General features: G+C 31.2%; 2 protein-coding genes across 2 annotated transcripts in view; one reads left to right on the top strand and one right to left on the bottom strand.

Annotated features, from left to right (window-relative positions):
• Positions 1 to 15,749, top strand: part of WNT4 (Protein Wnt-4) — a 55,878-nt gene extending 40,129 nt beyond the window's left edge. The window contains exons 3-4 of the mRNA XM_051209348.1: positions 6,968 to 7,248; positions 12,441 to 15,749. Of these exons, the coding sequence (XP_051074800.1) occupies positions 6,968 to 7,248; positions 12,441 to 13,064 (905 nt within the window). The 3' untranslated portion in view covers positions 13,065 to 15,749. The remainder of the gene's footprint in view (positions 1 to 6,967; positions 7,249 to 12,440) is intronic.
• Positions 15,750 to 16,622: 873 nt separating this feature from the next.
• Positions 16,623 to 22,888, bottom strand: part of PPEF1 (Serine/threonine-protein phosphatase with EF-hands 1) — a 32,964-nt gene continuing 26,698 nt past the window's right edge. Inside the window, exons 11-14 of the mRNA XM_051209347.1 lie at positions 22,110 to 22,216; positions 20,499 to 20,668; positions 20,039 to 20,120; positions 16,623 to 19,181 (exon numbers count right to left, since the gene is read on the bottom strand). Of these exons, the coding sequence (XP_051074799.1) occupies positions 18,979 to 19,181; positions 20,039 to 20,120; positions 20,499 to 20,668; positions 22,110 to 22,216 (562 nt within the window). The 3' untranslated portion in view covers positions 16,623 to 18,978. The remainder of the gene's footprint in view (positions 19,182 to 20,038; positions 20,121 to 20,498; positions 20,669 to 22,109; positions 22,217 to 22,888) is intronic.

The following is a 22,888-nucleotide window of genomic DNA, read 5'->3' as shown; positions in this document are numbered from 1 at the left end:
TTCTATTTAAGATGACACGATATTGAATAATCATGCTACATAGTAATAAAATAATAATAGTTCAAGTTTACGGAGAGACTATAATCTATAGACGAACCAATCAGATATAAGATAACAGGTGTTGAATTTTGGTGCAAAATCCATTCATCCATTTGAATAAATAGCGTGTTTTGCAATATAGCTGATATCAATTGGTGATGGAAACTCTAGATCTAGTTCCTAACACTGACCATCAACTGTAAATCATAATTGTAATTACTCACACTACTTTATAACCGTCATTTAGTCCTATTTAATAGGTGGACATTCTTAAGGTCACTTTAGCGTCGCTCATAGATCATCCATAAATTATAGTTTCATCAATTTCGCTATTGAAGATAATATTTGACATTATTACAATCTACGATTAATCTAAGAGACGATAATATCATGATGAATTGTAATGCGAAATACATGTTTTAATATATCCGACGATCTCTGGGTTTCATTAACTGTTGAGTTAATATCAGTCTGTGACAGAAACTTGTGAATAATTGATTAAGTAATGGCATGTGCAATTACACATAAAATATATGTACTGTGAGTTTAGTGTATATGGTTTATAAAAAAATAAAATAATTTTTCAAAAAAATATTGGCATTCCCAAAGTTTTTGTTTTCGCAGAAATAAAATAAAATAAAAATAAAATTGTGACCTACGATGGAATTTCCATGTTGTTTTTCTTTTCTGAATTAAACTAACAATAATTATGTCCTACCTTCCATGAATTCTGAATTGACAATTCGATAGGTCAGTTCAGTTAAAAAGATACAGTAAAACTATAGCATATGGCATTTAAATTTTATTTATTTAGTTTTATTTAACCTAAACTAATTCTCTCACTTAATATATATATATATATATATATATATATATATATATATATATATATATATATACGTTAATATTCTTGTTATTTTGACTTTGATAAGTGTACAAATATTTTTAATAAAGGAAATGAAATCCCCATAAAATTTAGTTCCATCAAATTCTTGTTATTATTATTATTATTGTTGTTGTTGCTGTTGTCATTTTACCTGAAAAGAATTTGCCTAATTTTGATTAGAACTATATACCAGAATGTAATATTAATGAATGATAGAATTTACTAAACTAGTTTGTAATATATACTAGAAAAATTCTGAAATAATTTATTTGTATCAGTCATTTATATATTGAAGCATCAGTTAGAATGTATATGTATTCAGTTGAGTGCATAACATTACGTAATGAGTTAGTATTTTATCTTATACACTATTTCTGATATTGTAATAACAACAGAAAGTATTATCATCAACATTATTCAAGTTACTTCAATAGTTGAAACCATGAGTCAATTGAAGCTAGACCACCATGGGAAACCTGGAAACACTGGATGACCGTTTCGCATCCACGATCCCACCACCCGCGAGCTCTTCACCTCCACACCACTGAGCTGGCCGACATCCAACGGTGTTAATGTATAACTTCAAATAATCCACTAAATTGAGCCACCGTACACCATTGTCTTCAGTGAGCTGATATCTCACAACAGACCTGGTTGAACTCCACTGGTCACTATTTCTCACTAGAACTCCAGGGAACGCGTCTTGATTTCAGTGGCTAGTGAGCAGATGATTATTATCAGAATGTGTTTTGTGGAGATTTTGATAATTTCAATAGTTGAAATCATGAGCTAGTTGAGGCTAGACCACGATGGAGGAGTCGGATACTAGGACGAAACGGTCGTCCAATGGTTCCAGGTTTTCCATGGTGGTCTAGCTTCAATTGACTCATGATTTCAACTATTGAAATTACTAAGATCTCCACAAAACCCCTTCTGATTATTCAAGTTAATTGAATATTGGTTACCTGCAATTATACATTTTACTAACTTCATTTCAGAGGAAAACTAAACGAAATTTTGTCATACACGTTAGCTACTATGAACTAAATAAAGTTATACTGTAAAATTTGTAGTATTGATCGAGTATACAACCAATTGTTTTCATATCATTTAGAAAGAAAAAAAATCATGATTTAACCGAGAGGTTGATTATACTTAATTATGGATTGTATTGAATAGGTAAACTGTGAAAATCAATGGAACACGGGATAATTGTTTTTAACCTACTTCTAGCCTCTTTAGAAGTACATACAACTCAACTCAGGATGAAAATCGATTGGAACGATGATCTTGTCTTATCGTAAATTTATCACTGTTAGGAATATAAATTTTAAATGTAGGTAGTAGATTACTGGAGAATCCTAGTATTGGATGTACAATTATAAAACTCCTTTATGCTGTCTTGTTGTACTTAAAAAGCTTAAATCCTGATCGTACTCTTTACTAATTTATTTAAAAAGATCGTTTTGTATACCTCGAGCATTTTAAATAATATTAATGATAAGGGGAAACTATATTTACTTAACAGTCATTGATGGGATAGAGGCTTTGACATTTGCAAAAAATGACTGATTTTTATCTAGTAAACCGTTAGAGAAACAAGTGTTTCTTCATGGTAAGGAATTTCTCAGGAGTGCACATCCATGATTACTTCAGAGATAATACTTAGAACCTTCAGGTTTCGCACCGAGCATATTATCTTTATATCACTGAGTAATCCCTTTAATCCTTCAGCTTTATTACAAAAACACTATTTAATTAAAACAAAGAATCATTATGGATACTGGGGTCCATCTAATGCCCATTTATTTTACTGAACAACAAATTAACACTAATCAGCCTTATCTGACAGAATATACAGAGATATGAATTATAACTTAAAAAATAGTCTAGACAGGAAGACTTAATAATTCATATGAATACTGTCTATTTACTTATAAGATATATATGTTATCGAACTGTTCATGGCATACTAACTAATAGTTGTTTTATTTTGTGGGCTGTTATCTTGTAGTTGAATAATTGGAAAATTATCCATCGACGAAGAGTGTTAACGCTGTTAATTTTGTTGAATATTTACAAAATTTTCAAGCAATTTACAGTAAGGTTATCAAACACACAGACATTTATTCAACATAAGTATTCTTATAAGACAAATAATTAACAATAAGGTTATCAATGACTCTATAAATTTCCTTCAACCAACTGTCATTCATTGAATATTCATAAATAGAATGAAAAAATATCGGAGAATAAATTTATTTCCCATCGGAACAGTGCTACAATTTTAAAGATTTTGAATGAACAAGTCGAATTAAAATACTTGGTTGTTACTCGTTGACCAAGTTCGGGTTCATGTAATCAGCTACGAGTTATATGCTCTATATGATGGTTATTGATACTCTTTGGCCATTGAAACCATAGTAGATAGAACGATTTTCGAACATGCTATCTGAATTTAGATAGTAATCCATTGACCATAAAACCATCACTCTTTTTAAATGACTTTCGTTTCATTTGAAAAACTTGTTACCATCAGCAAAAGTTAGTTGACATCAAACTATTGAAATAAGATTTCTAGTTTAGCGGAAATTTTTAATTTAATAAAATATCTCACAAACATAAAAAAATTAATTTACTTATTTTAGCAATGCTTTTATACGACAGCATTATTTGTATATCACCAGTTTCTTCAGTGTCTTGAAATGCAATCACTAAGACTAAGCTTCATAATAGCTGCCACTCGTCACCAAGATACATTTGCAAACATGGAAGAACTGAAGTTACCTGTAGGATTTTAGCCTTTGTCATAGTGTCCTATTCAGTGACAATAATGGTAAGCTATTCAGATAACGACTGATTTTCTATAATACTGGAATCCTTGCACTAATGGACTATTTGGTAGTAAAAGGTGTTATATTTTCAAGTCACTAGTCCTGATAGAATTCTATCAAACAAACTCCATGTCTTTGTTCAAGTCAATAACAAATATTTTAAATTGTCATTGTAACATAGCCGAAAACGCTTTATATTGGCCACTAAGTAAAACATTGCAATAACTGATGCTTCAATTAACCATGATATCAGTACTGAGCTGTTCATTTTTAGATAACACCTAACCGCATAGCTTTCTACACTAAAGGTGAATAGATTTTCTATTAGCGATTGTTGTCTTCCCTTAAACTAAGAGATTAAAATCGCTTCATATCTTTCTTTCTACTAACTAATTCTTTCCTCCTGTACTATATCCTTATACACAATCTTTCTTTTATATATTACCACCTTTGACCTAACCACTGCTATGAATCCGGTGTTCATCTTGCTATGCTAATGAGGTATGGCAACCTGGACCGATGTATATATGTGCCTGGTCCTACGTTGTAGCTGACTGACTGACTGGCTGACTGACTGTTGAAAAATCTTATAATAAATCAATACCGCCTTATGCATAAGGAATTCCACTAAATGCGTTAGGCGTTGAACTAGTCTGCTACAGCTTTAACATTAGGTTGACATTATTAAGAACAGACTTTTAAATAAGAATTGCTGGATTACTTTACGTGCAAATTTAGCTTGTTTGGTGGGTAAGTAAATGGATCTGTTAGATTAATTATGAAAAATGTATTTAAAAATAAGATGATCATTATTCAACATGAAGAAGTTATGAGTTTTACAGTGATCAAAGTCAGTATTGTACAAATCTCTAGACTTTGACAGAAAAATATAACCACAAAACATAAGGCTGCACAATAAAGATTATTCCAAATGCATATTGAATTAGTAGTTTGAAGATAACAATTCCAAAAAACACAAAATATTCCACCCTATAAATATTGTTTGGAAGCTTTAAATGGAATAAGACCCAAAACTGTGACCTATTGGTTGAAGACGGATTCCGTTATATCTTATTAACTTATCCAGATTATTTACAACATTATTCTAGGTAATTATTTGCCTACCTATCTTATTATTACCTTTGGGCAAAAATAGCTCTTATGTCCACTAATATGTTGACCAGTTTAAAACATCTGGTAGTATAAAAGAAAGGCAAATATCTTATTCAGACATTTCCAGTTGGATATATTTCAAACCAGGTGATTTAAATTACAGAAGATTTAACACATGACTAGTAGACTGATACGTAATTCGATGTGGTATTGGTAGTAAAGTAGAAATAACCGATATCACTTCCATATGTTCAGTTAAAACAGAGAGAGAGTCGGTTGATATCAGAATAGTTAAATGAATTTGTGTTGTGAATCACTAATGCTTACACTACATCGATAATAAGTTTCAACTAGGGTGGACGATTATTCAGTGGGATGGACTGTATTTGTAAAAAAATGAACTTTACATGTATGAATCCCAAAATTTTATAAAATATTTGAGGTATCTAATCATCCAAACGTTTAGACATTATACACTATAATGAGTATGTGCCTATTAAAAAGATCAAGCTTAAATGGTAAAAATCTATTTTCCATCAAATAGTCAAAGTATTACAAGAGAAAATACGACAATTTTCTAGTCCAGATGATAGTAAAGAATTGTTTTGGCCACTAATTTTCACCTGCACGACAAAAGTAAATTTCACAAGGCGTAAGTAGATCCAGTTTATTTCGTATTCTTCTCCCGAAATATGAGAGGTTACCACTTGGTTATCTATATAATTCTTCTGATTATCACCAAGACTACCACAGTTCATTTATTGAAGATACCAGTATGTATATATGAACCTAGTATGATCCAAAGTCATGAAAATAAATTACCAGGAAGTTCCACAGACTGTGTTTTGTTCCTTTTAAAACTTTTTTACCAAACACATATCTGTAATTTTCACAAAAATGATACCCGCTGTTGAGTTTAGATACTCTTTACCCGGTGTCACAATCTTATAGAAGGTCGGTTGAGGCTCGAATGGCCTAGCGGTACATGTTCTGACCGCGATACTGGATGATGTAGGTCTGAATCTCACAAGTAGCATAAATTTCCTCAAAATTTCAGATACGGCTTCAGAAGAAATACCAACTAGCCCAAAATCTACATTCAGAGCTTTCCGTCAACTTCATTCAATCATCTAACAAACATGGAACAGTGCGTCAATCTGTGTTTTTGTTCTAAACATAGATAGTAGACTAGTGAACCATATATTAGCGGAATATCAAACACGTTTACCAATAAAAAACATTCATAAAAATGTCCATAACAGGGAAGTGAGGGATTTTTTCATCAATAAAACTGCCTGGTAAAATGCAATTTTAAATATACATACATTTTAGTACGTCAGTTTATTGCATATATAAGAATCCTAAATATCACTATACTGAAGTTAATTTATTTACAATCACACATGATCTATTCTTACCGAATAACATATGATTGTTAAAATTATAATTCCGAACTACCTATTGAAAACATTATGAAACAGACTGGCACGAGCTTTGTCACCATTTGACCAACATATTTTGACTACATTCAGTTAACTGAACGATTAAAGAATAAATATTTGTTTATAGATTAATACTAACCATAAAAGAGTTTTACAATTATATATTTTCTAGAAATTTAACTGAATATGATTATTTTCTATCAACTATATGAAATACTGAATGTAATACAACAAATACAATAATACACCAGTTCACCGGGAATTTTGAAATTCTAGGAATTTTACTGAATTGCAACTTAACTATCTTGATCGGATGACTATGAGAGTCATAGTAAAACAGAAATGGAACATTTAGTTAACTGAACGAAATTAATATCGTATGATTCTTTCTACAAGATAACAGTCTGAATAAATAAATTCACATGTTACTCATATTTACTAGAGTTCTATAGTTTATTTGCCACTTAGAGGAATCAAATAGTTTTACACGGTGATTCAAAACAACGTCGAGTGATCGGGATTTCGACCTATGAATTACTGATTCATGATATTATCTTTAGTAATTCGTTATCCCACTTTTATATGTTTATCCGCTTATATTCGTGTTGAATTCCTTTTAAAAATATATTATCTTTATTCGATTTTTTTCGTAGGTACAAGGGAATCTGCTTATGTTTTGGCTGTCACATCGGCTGGTGTGTCACATGCAGTCACTAAAGCATGTAGTAGTGGTTTACATGATAATTGTGGATGTGACAGGACAATATATGATCATCCTAGAGAGCCGAATTTTGAATGGTCCGGCTGTTCAGACAATATATATTTCGGAGCAGAATTTTCAAGACAATTTCTCGACGTGCGTGAACGCAACAGGTTGAAGCGTAATCCGAAATTAGGCCTAACCAATTTACATAATAACTATGTAGGAAGACATGTAAGTTTACATTTATAATTGTCGTATACAGTTCAAAATATTTAATGTTCACCTGACAATTAACAGTTTTCATTCCCAGTCAACATAAACGACCATATTCGATCGAATAAGCAAGGTATCCTGGCCATTAAGTTAAACAATGTCGAACCATAATCTACTATACTTAGCTTTGGTAATGTATTCAAAATCATGATATTTTATCGATTTTTTAAGGTTGCACGATTAATAAGTTCATCTCAGTAATAAACGACTCAAGAAACTATCAATTTCAATGCAACTACGGTAAACATATCCACATCAAGAACTATGTATCTACCAATATAGACACTTTATTTCACATAGGTCTTCCTTAACTGTCTACATAAATGTCAGATACCGGGATTCTGATGATAGTAATTCACACTGTTGGCAAGTAGGAATTATTTAACCTATCTACATACCAGGATAATTAAAGTTATATTATGAAATGTGCATTATTTTGGTGTTCATTCCAATCTATTAGAAACAAGTGGACTAAATTTAATATACGAACTATTATTTGTATTACTATTATTGAGGGATATCAAATAAAATTTGAAAGGTATTTATTGTCCTCTCTCTGTAAGTGAAACATGTTTATGCCAACATTCAATTCATAATTAGACATTAACACCGTCGGATGCTGGCTCAGCGGTCTAGTGGTTAAGTGCTCCCGCGCGAGACCAGTAGGTCCTGGGTCCGAATCTCGGAGGGGGTGGGGTCGTGGATGCACACTGATGAGGAGTCCTACAGTGGGACGAAACGGCCGTCCAGTGCTCCCAGGTTTTCTATGGTGGTCTAGCTTCAACTGACTAATTATCTTAACCATTGAAATAAACATTCTTTCTGTTAAAATTTCAAAGATGTTAGTCACAAATCTAATTGCATAGTGAAAAATTTAATAGTAAACGTATATAAAAATCATCTTCAAATCAAACTTGTATTAGTGATTTTGAGTATAACAATAAACAGAATATCTAGAATCAATTTGAAGTTTGTATATTTGACAATTAATCCTCACACTTCTAATGTATTAGAGACCACAGTTCTGGCAATTAGTCAACTACTAATAATAAATATCTGAGGCATAGTGTGTATCAAATTCAAGAGACATCCCTTTTGGAAACAAAGGAAATAAATATACCTTTCTTCAGCTCCAACTGCTAATAATGTTTAAGTATCCAATTATAGTATTTTCAACCCACTGGTTCTGACCAGTCAGAATATGTACAAAAGAAACTTAAAGGGAACGACAATATACATCGATTCCCAAAGAAATATGTGAACTTAATTTAATGCGATAAATTTTCATAAGGGTTTCTAAATAATTGTATGGTGTGAGGATAATATTAATAAAGTTTCTACTAGGGGTTTTCTTTCTGGAGATTCAAAGACATTTATCTTTGGAGTGTCAACTGTTATTCCACATTTAAGTCTAGATTTGTATAAAATACATTACGATCAAGACGATGATTTTTGTAATTTATTTCTCATATCTACATTTGCTAATTTCCTCAAATAAATCACACGAGTTCTATATGTCATCCATCATCATGGTGTGAATGTGGGTTCCGTCAACCAGACCCAATTAATGTGCAACTTATTATCAAAATATCTGTTACTTAGGTAGTTGTGTAGCTAAAATGGTTTCATAATAAATCATATCTAGTTAGTTTAATTTCTGCCTTTCATAAATACCAAATTAACCTAGGTAGTTGTATAGATACTTTATTGAATTCTCATCACGAACTGACGTTATTTGGATTACCATTAAACCCCAAGGAAAACTGAAGATTGTTTTTGAGACTAATCAGCAGGTTCTGAACTTGATTCCTTGAGAAGTTATGAGTACATAATTCTAAAAAGTCTTCTAATGTGATGAAAGAGTTGTTATGTGCTTTTTAGCACCCTCTTGTTTTCTCAGCAAATTTGCCTACATGATTATCCATTTCATCTTGCCAATTTTCTAATTTCTAGTTTATTATTATATACTTACGCGACTAAATTATAAACTCCCCTGTTGATGAAAAATGTATAAACCGTATAACTAGCATTAAATAAGGAGGAAAAAGTAACATGTTGATTACTTTTAATTCTAATACATTTCGAACATTTTGTTCACCTTTTCTATATGCTATGACATTTCATGAAGTGTTTGATTTTCTTATCATGATAACTGTCTATGCGTACAGGACTATTATCACCACTATTACATGTAATAATGTTCATGCCACTACTAATGTAGTTACATTTTTTACGTTATTATTAATAATGATGGTAACATTATTTCACTTGACCATAATCTTAGTTACATCCTATTCCCCTTGAAACTATTAGAAGTATCAAGCTGATTATTGTACACCAGTTTCTTTATCTCTGTAACTGTTTTACTCTCTTAACCTACTCCTATATATTTTTGTTTTTGCTTCCTTCCTTTCTTTTATTTTGTTTCTTTCTTCATAGACTTGGTATTAATTTTTCTTAACCTATAAACAATTTATTCTTTGGAAAAGAACTATTTTAGAAATTTAATTTCTCTCTCTTACTTTCATAAAATGTTCATCAACTTTTCCCTTCCATTTTCTTATATTATCTGCTAACTAAGTAACTTCACTATCATTAACTATCAAATAAATCATGTTACTTCTAACGATACATATATATTACTTAGATGTGTATACAGTCAGTTGACTATTACTAGAAATTGGTTCCAATGTTCATACTAGTAATAATCATAGTAATATTATGTATGATAACATAATTGTTTGTTTGTTTTTAATATCTTCAACGAAGATCAATGGTAATAAGATGAGTAAACTAGGTGATTTGATTAATGATCATTGAAATTGAACATATATAATAAATAACCCAATGTAAGTTATAACTAATGTACGGGGGTGGGTTAGGGTAATATGTATGGGTAACTGACAAAGATTATACCAAGTCTAAAAGTTAAGTGATAGTGTAGAATATATATATATATAGAAAGGGATGATCATCATGATGGTTACATTAGGAAATGATGATAAATGTGGGAAATTATTTTTAATCTAGGGGTTAACTAATCATATCAATACATTTAATATAACCATATGCGCACAATACACATCATCTAAATTCTATTTGCATACACATTATATGGTTGTTTTGGTAATCATCTGTGTTGCGAAATATTTTTTACAAATGTAGTAAAAAAATTACGTCAGATCCAAGGTTTTTTTGACACTTGTTTGTGAATTTTTACCAAAATAGGCGTCAAAAGTGTTCTTTCTCGTTAATTTCTTTTTCCAATATTTATCCTCTCACAATCAAATTCGTTTAATGAAATGTGGATGTATATTGCCTTGTTCCTTTATAACACAATTGAACACTCACTATTCTGCCTTACACACAGACAAACATATAAAATTATATGAGAATTAAACACCACCTAGGAAATCTTCAACATGAATGCTATTGAACTGACTTGTTAATAATTAGATGGGTGCTTACTTGGAATAAATTTCATTGCCTGACATTCTGACTTCGATGTATTGTATGAAATACGTAAGCAAAAAAAGGAAGCTTCACGTTAAATAGATACGGTTTATGAAATAGAGTATTTATACTATTTTTCTTGACGGGAGGGTATATCACATAATAATTTTTATGGGGATTATATAAACCATTTGGATACAAGTAATGTTTCACTTATCATCAGGACTGATTAATAACTTAATGGATAGTTGTTTTTAGTTCATCGATAAATGGTAGTGGAGGAAATACTATCGTTTTTATTTAACAACACAGATTACACACCTATCATGTACGCAATAAGATGATAGAAAAGTCAATTATTTTCATCAAAATCCGGCTATAAACATAGTTTCAAAAACACTCCCCAAAACTACTCCATATTATTATAGTAAATATTTAATGAAGTAATTAGAGATCTGAAGACAAATAGGCCAATTATAATGGGCAATAATGATAATTAACAAACAAAATATTTAATTTTAATCGTGGATGCGCACTTCTGAGGAGACCCATACTAGAACGAAACGGCCGTCCAGTGTTTCCAGATTCCCCATGGTGGTCTAGCTTCAACTGACTCATCATTTCAATTTGTAAAATTTCTAAAATTTTCACAAACCCCTTCTGTTAATGATAATAGTTGGTTAACGTGAATTTAAGAAAAATTTTTTATTAGCTTTATTCAGTATTATATTTTTCGTACAATATAGAATTCTCAGCACAAAGTATTTCAACAAGTTTCCGTTTCTTACTTCTTGGTCGATCCTGACGATAAATATTGAGTGATCGTCAATTAAATGTTAGCGGTCTAGGAAATCGACATCAAAATAATGTACATTCTTTTTCCTGAATATTGCCAACAACCACGATATCTCTGATTGGGCCTTTTGTAACTTGTACACCTTTCAGAAACGCAGTAGAAGTTTGAAGACTAAGCTGATAATATTCTGTAAAAACTGGGAGAAAAGAAGCAAAGTATTCAGTATTAATGAATAATGGCCTATTTCAAATTTCTCATTGATAATAATAATAAAAATTAAGATTGTAATGACAAGATTAAAAGCGAGTTCATGTTTCCGTTCAGTAAAATATTTTATCTTTAATTCAATGTAATATTTATATATGGTATTCATTTAGTATCACAATTTTTGTATCGATTTGGTGTCCTGTTCACTCAGTGTAGCATTCACCATTCCTTGTATGAATTCCGTTGTAATATTTGCTTGGTATAATATTCGGTTGCATAATTCTAATGTAAAATCAAGTCATATTCCTATTACTTCACTTATGTACAGTATTCGATGACCAGTGATCGAATCCCTGAAAAATTTGTACGTATATGAGTGTATTCAGTTAATAAATTGTTGTCATAATTTTGGATGCGAATGAAGCCTTCAACTGACATCAGTTTTTGTCCTCTCTCATGTGTTTTCCAACTCTCAGGTTCTCTCCTTTTCAAAGTCCTATTTTGCACAGTTGTAGAAAAATCACTTCATCATCCAGTTATTCTATAGATCTTAGTGATTTTAAGCAACTATGTAGAATAAGATATGAGAACAGTTAAAGGCGATAAAGAGCATCATTACTTCAGTCGATAAACATTAATTTTTCCCAAGTGTAATTTCATTTACAATATTTTTCTTTTATTAATTTTTAATTAGATGGTTATCAATAAAATGGAAGTTCAGTGTAAATGTCATGGTGTAAGTGGATCATGTGAGATGCGTACATGCTGGAGATCGCTACCGAAATTTCGACATTTAGGTGCACAACTACAAGAAAGATTTCATGAAGCTATACAGGTCGCTTATATGCAAAACCGTTTGGTTTCAATGAAAGCTTTAGAACAGTTAAATAAAGAATCAAACGGAAACGCGCTTTTACTTTCGCACCCCGCTTTATTACCATCGTCAGTATCTGGAGCATCATCATCTGGAGCAGCAATGTCATCACGAGTTAATCGAAATACCTTTGATTCGTTAACTAGTTCAACATCACTATCTCCATCATCTTTACCATCACCAACAGAAAATGATTTAATTTATATAAGCGAATCACCAACATTTTGTCATCATGACCCGCGGTACGGCAGTATCGGTACATATGGACGTCAATGTGACGAAAATTCCCAAGGTTTAAATAGTTGTCATTATTTATGCTGTGGTCGAGGATTTAAACGGCAAACATTTGTTCAACAGGAAAGATGTGATTGTAAATTTCAATGGTGCTGTAAAGTTGTCTGTAAGACATGCCGTAAAACAGTGGTCATATCAACATGTAATTAATAACTATGAATATGCACATATAAATGCATCATTTTACGGTTTGAAATCATTTTATGTGTTTGTTTTCACTTTCGTACACTAAATTCCCTACCTCTATGATTCTCTTCACATCTATTCCAAAAATGCTTTTCTCCCATTCTTGTATTACAAAAATGTCTGTATTGAAATTGGATCCATTGCTAATAGTGACAAAATAGCAATCACAGTCATCATGATACTATTAAAATGCCTAAACCCAACAGGAGAGATTACAATCAATTGTGACATGTTGAAAACAAATAAAAAACTCATCAAGTTGTTGGTATTTTACTACATGAAGGAAATTAGAAGACTATCATGAATAATCAGAAATAAACTTTTTTTAATGAGTTTAGTGTGAGTAGTACAGAAAACTGAAAAAGACCAAAATAAACAAATGAATATACATAATTTACTGTTTTTCTCAATTCACTCTTTTCTTGTTCACTGTTTTTGTTGTAAATGTTTATTTTCTTAATATACTAACTATAACATGTGTATATTCTATTTATAGTCACTCATTCACCAAATCAATCAGTTAATCACAATTCATTATTCTTAATCTTTATATGATAAAACAAAGCATAAAATGAACACCATGAATGATCATAAAACGAACTCATCTGTTGTATTTTAATATACAAATACATATTCATTTTGATCTGTCCAATATACAAACATGTAAACATTCAGCTATTTATGAGTAAAAAATACATAGTGAAAGGTTACGTTCTGAAGTTGGTCTTTGTCTAAACACTTCCTTGTGATTAATTGATATTATCAACAACATGAAAGTATCCAACTTAATGAGAAAGTACTGATTTTCAGAATTATCAACACTTTAAAAAATACTACTTATGAGTAGCCCAAATAAAAATTCTAAATCATTTGACTGATGAGAGTTATATAATCGTTGATTAAGGTACCGGAGGAAAATTTAGTTTTATTTTCTGACTGATATCATTTGTATAAGCATGGAAATCCTGGGATCAGATATTGACACATATATTCATCGTTAATATTCTAGTACACAGAACGTCTTCATTTATAGTTGTTAAGTACAACATTGAGTGAAAATTCATACGTACCAGACACATTCTGCACCCTTGAAACCAATATCACGAATATACTGTTAAGTCAATTGAATCGATAACAGATCGTTTGATTCTCACTTGATAGGGAAATAGCAATCATTGTGTGACACTAAGCTCCTATATGTAGTGGTTTCAGGAGACCAGGAATAAGGTCCCACGTACTCGAATTGTTTGCATTAGATGAACGAGGTGACAAATGAACGTGAGAAGGGTTAGTAGTGGAGATAGGAGTTATTAAGAGGTATAGGAAGAATTTGATAGTGACCAACTTGGTCTCGTGTGCTGTTACGGGTATGAGAGCCGATGTCACTTCCCGGCTTCCCACAGCGTAGAAGGGTATTTATTGAGTAACCTGAAAAGGAGGTTTGATTAGTAGTGGTTTTAACGACCAGGGAGCGTGATCCCAGAGCCCAAGGGACAACTGCTTGAGGCTGGTCACGCACGGTCCTTTCGTGGGAGGTTTTTAACGTGTTACCTCCGTTCTTCGGAAGGCCTTACCGTCAGAGACGGAAATCCGTGAGGTAAGGTGAGGTGTGACATATCTAAACGCGACCTTTTCTAACCCCTTCCTTCCTTGTGGGAAGGCAGCATCGCTGCAGATGCTGGTTGTCCAAAGGAAACACCTTACTGCTGTCACACCCCTCTACAGTCAGCAGAACGACTTCGCTCTCAGACCTTGAGTTGCTGCTTTTAGTCTTACCGTTCTCCAATCGACCTGCCTGGCATGGTAAGACTTATAAGAACATATGTTCCAGCCAATATAGCCCGGTTGGGTCATTACGTAGGCAATCCCGACCACCACGTCAAGGTAGCAGCTACGGCTGCTTACAACAAAACGATCTAGAATCCTACAGTTTTGTTAAGTGCGAAGTATTGTCTACACTGTGTCAAATTGAGAGGCTCATGATGCTAATTTTGGAGTGTTATTCTCTAAACCTAAATGAATAGTGTCTGCTACATAGGTAGAAATATCAAGGACATAGGAAACTTGTTGAGTGAAAATATAAGAAGACAAATAATATGCAGGAGGTATTAAGATGAATTTGAGAGTAAAGTCAAATGTTAAATATGTTGCTCTTAAGTAAACGACCACCCTTTATGAAATATCTGCAGAAAAGTCTTAATTCAGTTTATCGATCCGATTTGAGAAACTGGTCCTTCAGTACGAAAAACTGGCCACTTTTTTACAACATACAGTTTATGTAGACCAAGAGTACCATCCTCGCTAAATAGTTTTAATTCTTCTTTTAACCAATAATGTTGCTAGGCACCAATTACGTCCTCAAAACGGAACTTGTTACTTCTCTGGCTTTTATAAATGAAATAAAAATGCAACTCGTTTACCAAGTACAGATTTATGCGCTTAGCTTTGAGCCGAATCATTTATGTGACGCCAACCAAATTTTCAATCTTTTAGAAATTATCATGTCAGCCTCGATGACTCGGACATATGAACTGGTTACAAGGTTCTTCTATGAAGATAAAACAAAGAATAGAGCACTAACCACACCAAATATTCTGAAGTCGAGGTTTGTTCAAACTAAATTGTGATAACCAACAAGCTTAATGGATGGAATTCTGTAACCATTTGCTAGCAATGTTATATATATATATATATATATATATATATATATATCTTGATAAATTAAGTAAAGATCTTAAATCTAGAAATGAATTTTAAGTCAATTTTCAAACACCTGCTTCATTAAGATCAGGTGCTGTCGATAAACTATAATGTCTAATTTCTAAGAAAGTTTCTGCTAAAATTCATATTTACTGTTGAACTTGCATCAGTTCAGTGTGATGATATAATTCATTTGTGTACTGATTGTAACTGAAAAAAAGTAGAATCATACTTATATCCTTGCAAATAGATACACAAGATATAATAACAAATTATTCAAATGTACTTCTATTTAAAATGACCGATTTACAAATAAAAACTAACATTTAAAATACGAAGACCAAAAGACACAGAATAACATTTTACTGTTCAATGGTTATTTTTAAATTAATAATATTTCCAAAATCTGGAGAAGAATAAGAACTAAACGAATATGGATAACATGTAATATAATTCATGGTCCCCAAATATTGAATTCATAACAATTAGATAACTATAAACATAATGTCTAGATCGTATCAAAAATCTAACATAAATTCACAACATATTTTTAGAAGAAATTAATGTAAAGGAGTAAGTTTTTCAGGGTTTCCCTTAAAACAAATGTCCATTCTAAATGGTCTTTCGAATTATTTTACTGACAAAATAAGAGTAGACAAGCTATAAACAAATAAATACAAATCTTGTAAAATAGATAAATAGGTAACATGGAATAAAAACGGTCCGAATGGGAATAATTATTCTGGCTACTGCTCAATAGTATATATATATATATATATATATATATATATATATATATATATATATATATATAATATATATGAAACTCATCAACCATGGAAGATTCAGTTTTGTTAGTTAAACTAGAAAAAAAAAACGAAAAAAGTATTAGTTATATGTCGATATAATTAGTTTAGTTATATAACGAGCTTCGGGTTAGGTGTGTATCAATTATTAGACTAATGAAAGATAGTGAAGTGGTTGACACGGTCAATTACTTCACCTATGTTGGAAGTCTAACCAGATTTGGTGTCTAATAAAATCTTCATAGGAATACAAAAAACTCAAGTGACTATCGCGAACACACGACACTTGTAGTGTACGTAAGATTTTAGTCTGCCAACCAAAGAAAGAGTATACTGCTTTATAATTTGCTGTTCTACCTTATGGATATCAAATGTGCACTTTAAAAACAGAGGATATTCGTTCGTTACTAGTACCTAGTCACAGGTGCTTTCAAACATCATTAGAGCACTGTGGTACCATCCGGTTAGCAACGTTGAGATTAAGCATAAGGTACTGAGAAAACATGTCAAATCGGATGGTAAGGTGGTGGTTAGTCTTTATAAGCTTAGATGGTTGGGACATGTATTACATATACCTAACCACCACCGAACTCGACAAGCAATGTTTGTTGGTGTAAGGGTAAGTTGGAAGGTATATAGGAGTGGCTAAACCAAAAAGTGACATTAGACCATGAAGTCACTGACTACTGAACTGAGCTGTGTAGGTAATTGGAGACTAGTTGGTTCGGATCTGTACGACTACCGTGAGCAGTTTTAAGAATATCTTATACATTTCTATTTCAGGAATCCATTTTTTCTCGAATCGCCTAATCTTTCCTACTATCACTAATACTGTCGATGTTCCCAGTAACTTGGGATCGACCTATACTGATATAGTGTGACAACCTGAACCGACGTACGTGTGCCAGGATCTACGTTGCGCATGACCGACTGGTACAATATCAAAAAGATAATTATTTACCCCAAAATATTACGATTACCAACATTATTAATTATAACTCCCCTTTTCATATGATAACAATTTTTACAGATATCAATGAAATAACGTTTCTCATGCTTTAATTTCCACTCACATATTATTAAATAAAGCATGTTAAAAGTTTATTTGTAACTAAAATTTAGGCCGTTTACAACTGATGAGAAGATAAGCCTTGCAATTTATTGTGCTCATTCCGTTTTAAAGTATCTACAGAATAAGATGAACGAAATACACCATCGTTTTATTCACAAAGTGTTGTTTAAAGAAAATACAAACTCAGATATTACAGTCTATAGCTAATTTACAAAAAAAATCAACACAATATAACAATGAAATAAATTGCCGACAAATTCCTTTCAATAAATATGCTTTGTGTTGTGTATATCGAATGATAAATATAACGAATAGTTATCAGTTATTTACTCTTAATATTGTACTGGAATAAAAGCTTTGCAATAATGTAAACACTAAAATAAATATCTAATTGGTATTCATTGTTAATTTAGCTACTTAAGTGGTGATAACCGTGTAGTTGTGAAAAGTGATTAACGTTCACTGAATTCTACGGCCCTATATTGAATGTACTAGTTAGCAGGTAAAACTAGCGGTAAGTATAGTTTGAAGTGGTACCAAATACCTGTAACTCTGAATCAAGTAAACAAATATTTTACTGTTTTTAGGTCTCGAAAATCAAAAATCAGCATAATCTTTCTTTGAAAATTAAATAAAAGTCTTGAAAAAGCATCTTCTGAGTAAATACGTCATTCGAACACGATTTACTTATTAATAATAACGTTAACGCTGGTAAGGGTATCGAGAAACAACTAGTTACATAGCATTACAGCTTCAAATAAAAAGTATACACGAATTAAACTATTGCTTGCACATCTCCGATACACAGGGTGATACCGGTGAAGTGTTATACGTTCATAGTTTTAAATCTCAACCGAATGACGTGCAACTGAATAACTATTTCTTTCGGTAGTATGTTTATGATTTAAATGTGAACTAATAAACGAAACATGAGTTTTGAATCTGCAAATAAAGCTCTAATTATATATCTTTATCTGACTGAACGGTACTGCAATCTACTACATATCTGGAACAAATATTATATCATTTCCATCGTTATGAACACTAGATTATTATTGTTGTAACTTGAACAAAACACTGGTTTAGTCACTTGTTATAATTGCAGAAAAGTTATTACTTGCTACTTACTAGGAATGAACAAAGACTGATATGGTTCGAAGCAAAGAAGAAGGGGAGACTGCAGATAAAGATTTATTATAAACTACGAAAAAAAACATCGAAAACTATGTATAAATACACTAAACTGGGTAGTAGTTGACACATAAAAATGTCATAATTAGATTTTTTAAAAATTAATCTATCACTTAAGAAGCATACCTTTAACACGTTTCTGAATTTCCACGAAATGAAAAGAAGCCAAGAATTTATCCAAGTTAAAAGATATTACATCACTCTTGTTTAGTAATTTTATCAGTTTTGATACAACAATTTTTAATCTAGCAATTTGTACATTGTGATCAGCTGATTCTAATTTAGCCACTAAACTGTACAAATTGACGCTATCTAAAGAGTGAAGTAAAAAGAGAATAAAATACTTATTATTACTGTTGTTTAGAATATGAATTATGTAAAATGCTATGACAGTGTGACCAAAGTGTATCACAGATCAACGTAAATATTTTCCACAAGACACATCTTTCCTTTACCATTAAATTAAAACATTTGATACAATGATCAAGGAATTATAGTGGATATACATCTAGGTCGGTTACTATTTACCAAACACATAAGTGAATTATTTATGATTGCTTTGTACTTTATATACTTAACGGTACACGTTACTGGTCACACTCCCAACCTTATCGATGTTCAAGCTTCCCAATACAGTGTATTGGTGTTTATAAAGCATTAGCGACAGGATATTAGGAAAATAACAGTAGAACCTAACTTTTCAAATGATGGTTATAATTATTATCAGAAAGATTGCTTCCAATGTGTTATTTATAATGTCTTACATAAAATCGGCGCCCAACTACTGGGAAACTATTTTTTAAAAATCTACACGAAGGTTATTGCATGCTATAAATCTTAAGTAAGATATTACAAACTAACTACCTAACGTTAATTAGGCGCGATTATTGTTTCGAGGTAAAAAAAAAACTAAGCAATCAAAATGCTTAGTACTTGTAAGGCCAAAAAGAAAACAAAAGAAAGACCGTTTTGTGATCCAATTAGTGTTATAAAAACTGATTGCTTTTAACACGGTCGACTGGTTAGCCTAAAATATTAACGCAGATTATTACGTTAATCAAATTAAACTAGAGACTAAATCAACAAAACAACCAATGTACCACATACTTTGATCACATAACAGATGACTTTCAAATTTGTAGGTACAGAATTTCAATAACGAATCTTACTTAGCTTAAAGTGACAAGCTTGAACAACAGTCAAAAGATGAGGTTGCAATTCAAAAATTTCGTTTGCCAATGAATTTTCATTCTGTAAAACAAGATCGAATTGTAATCAGTATAGTAAACGTTTGTACGTCCGCGAAAAATTAATCAAAATGAGTTGATAATAAATATGATAGTAACATTTTAAGGTCCGTAGTTTATGCATCCATGTTCCATACATATATTTCATTAAATTTTCATCAAATCAATCAATTATCTTACCAACTCATACACTATAGGCACACCTTTTATTCTTCAAATAATAAGGTAAACAAGATAATTATCTTAGGGATGAGGTCAGTCTAAAATGGATTATGACTCTCCATTAACCGGGTTAAATAATGAATAATTTGTGCGCTTACATATTATTTCTTTTTAACTACAAGATTTTCATTACTCATAAGTCATACATCTGAAAACTTACTGGAAGGTCTGGGTGTATCACACAGTTTCCTGTGAACATAGAATTGTAAGTAACTTGGTCTGTATGATCAATAGATAAGTTGGCCAAAAAAGAACGTAGACAACGCCAAGAAAGCTTTAAACGTGTTACGGAAGCCATTATATCACACCAATCAGTAAGCGAGACGATACCTATTCGAAGTCAAATTTAATAAGTTTATGTATTAGACAAAGGATGAACAGTATTAGTTACAAACTAGATTATGTAAAAATAACCCTTCATTGACTTTATCTATCTCTATGTTCTTATAAGTGAACCAAGCCAATTATGGGGGTGCTGTGAGTAGAACTTGTAAAATCAATTCGAAATAAACGGATATATATAGGGCAAACTGATTACTAGCAAGTTTGCTACCTGACCCGGAAACACGATAAGGAATATTAAAAGCTACTAAATTCATTACCAGCCAATACCCTGACTTGATTTATCCACAGACCCTATCCAACTTATCTCTATTCAAGTCAACAAACATAGAGAAGTTGAATAGCTCTCCCCCAAAATGTCAATAAGTGACATCTATAGAAAAAACACTGATGTGCACAGATACAAATTCATCCCAAGTATGTAGAAATATATTTACTGAGCCAAAATTGTTTAGTAAAAGAATTTATGAACATCAGGCTTTAGAAATGATAAATATGCATTTTGTTTTCCCATATAAACTAAAAGTGCCATCATTTTCATTCAATAAATAGAATATGTTCTCGCTCAACAGTTACCTTGGTGATAAGTAATATTTAATTATTATCCTTAGTTTGAACTAAAACACAATTCTTTTAAGCCCGAACATATTTTACTCGTAAAATAATTTAATGTTATAAAGGTCAAACGAGAAGTCACTTATTGCATCGAATATCCTTTAAAACATCTACAAAGGGAAGAAAAAGTGATAAAATTACATAGTGGCTGCTTTACTCGTCCTATTTTCCTTTGCAAATACAATGTAAGGGCACTAACCATTTATTATATTATCCAAAAAGCAGTAACAAACTTATAACCTGGTAGTCATAACAACTATAGTCAATGTATATTATTGTTGGTATGTAATTCAGCTAAAGAATACTTTTTTTAAACGAGTGCATTTTCGAAGCTATACAACGATACATAAACAATGAACTATCATTAATAAAATAAACTGATTTGTATATATCAGAATATCAATAAGCTATAATCGTAGAATTGGTTAAACATGTTTATTAGCAAAACAACCAATTAAAGAGAGATCTAAAAAACTCAATGAAAGAATATTTAGTCGTTAAATGGTCGAACTTACTAAATGTGAATAATTAATAATCAAACTCAATAACTGAGTAGTTTAATGTACTCAACTGTAAAGCAGAATTTCTTGTGTGAGGTCTAGTTAAACTAATTAGTACCCTGTCAAAGTAGGCGGAGTGCAGCATGAATCCAGAATCCAATAAGGTGAATAATTAAAATAGAAATAGTGTTGTGTGGATAAAAACCAGGAACCACATACAGACAGATTTGGCAAAATTTAAATAATGTATAAATTGAAAAAAAAGATCATGTCTCCTCTTACTTTAACAAAAAAGTAAAAACATTTATATTAACCTGAGTTATAAATGTCCAGTTGACTGAAACATCCCAGGAGCTTTTCTTTACGATGAATTATCCGTTGCCATAAACACACAAATGCCATATTAACAGGATCATTTAATCTGAAGTTATTATCATAAAATTTATTAAAGGAAATAGAACAAAGTTGATACTTTCACAAAAAAAGTGCTAAAGATTATTTATTACAACAACTTTTCCTACCTACATTTGAAATACAGAAAACTATTTGAAATGTAATATAGAAGCTATCAACAACAACAAAAAGTATAATGAACAAACAAACTTTAATATTATCACTTACCTAATGTGTAAATTTTTTAAAAAATTCATTAAATGTAAACTTAATTTAAATATCTACACACTAATAAAGATTATAATATAATTTAGAAATAAATAGTCATTGCTAATGGCAACTAAAATAACTTATTTCATTGTCAACATTTATTACAACTTATCCTAAGAAAATAAAACATAGTTATCATGTTATGTTATCTGTGTAAGAATATACAATATATAGGAAATTAGATTTGGCAATGATTGTTAATAACCTACAAGTTGTATCAGTAAATTGTGCATCTTAGAGATAACAGCAATGTGAAATATTACACGTATTTCATGCATTCGAACAATGATATTAATAAAAAGTTTTAAACAAGACAGTTCAATTTCGCTGGTTTCTTGATGGATCCATACGATCTAAATGATTATGTAAATAACCTTTGCATCAAAGTAAATGTATAGGACTTTTAGATTCAGAATTAGATTTTATTTAT

Source organism: Schistosoma haematobium, chromosome 1, assembly GCF_000699445.3.
Source record: "Schistosoma haematobium chromosome 1, whole genome shotgun sequence".
Lineage (NCBI taxonomy): Eukaryota > Metazoa > Platyhelminthes > Trematoda > Strigeidida > Schistosomatidae > Schistosoma > Schistosoma haematobium.
Note: the sequence above shows the minus strand (reverse complement) of the source record. Positions and strands in the feature narration are given on the sequence as shown.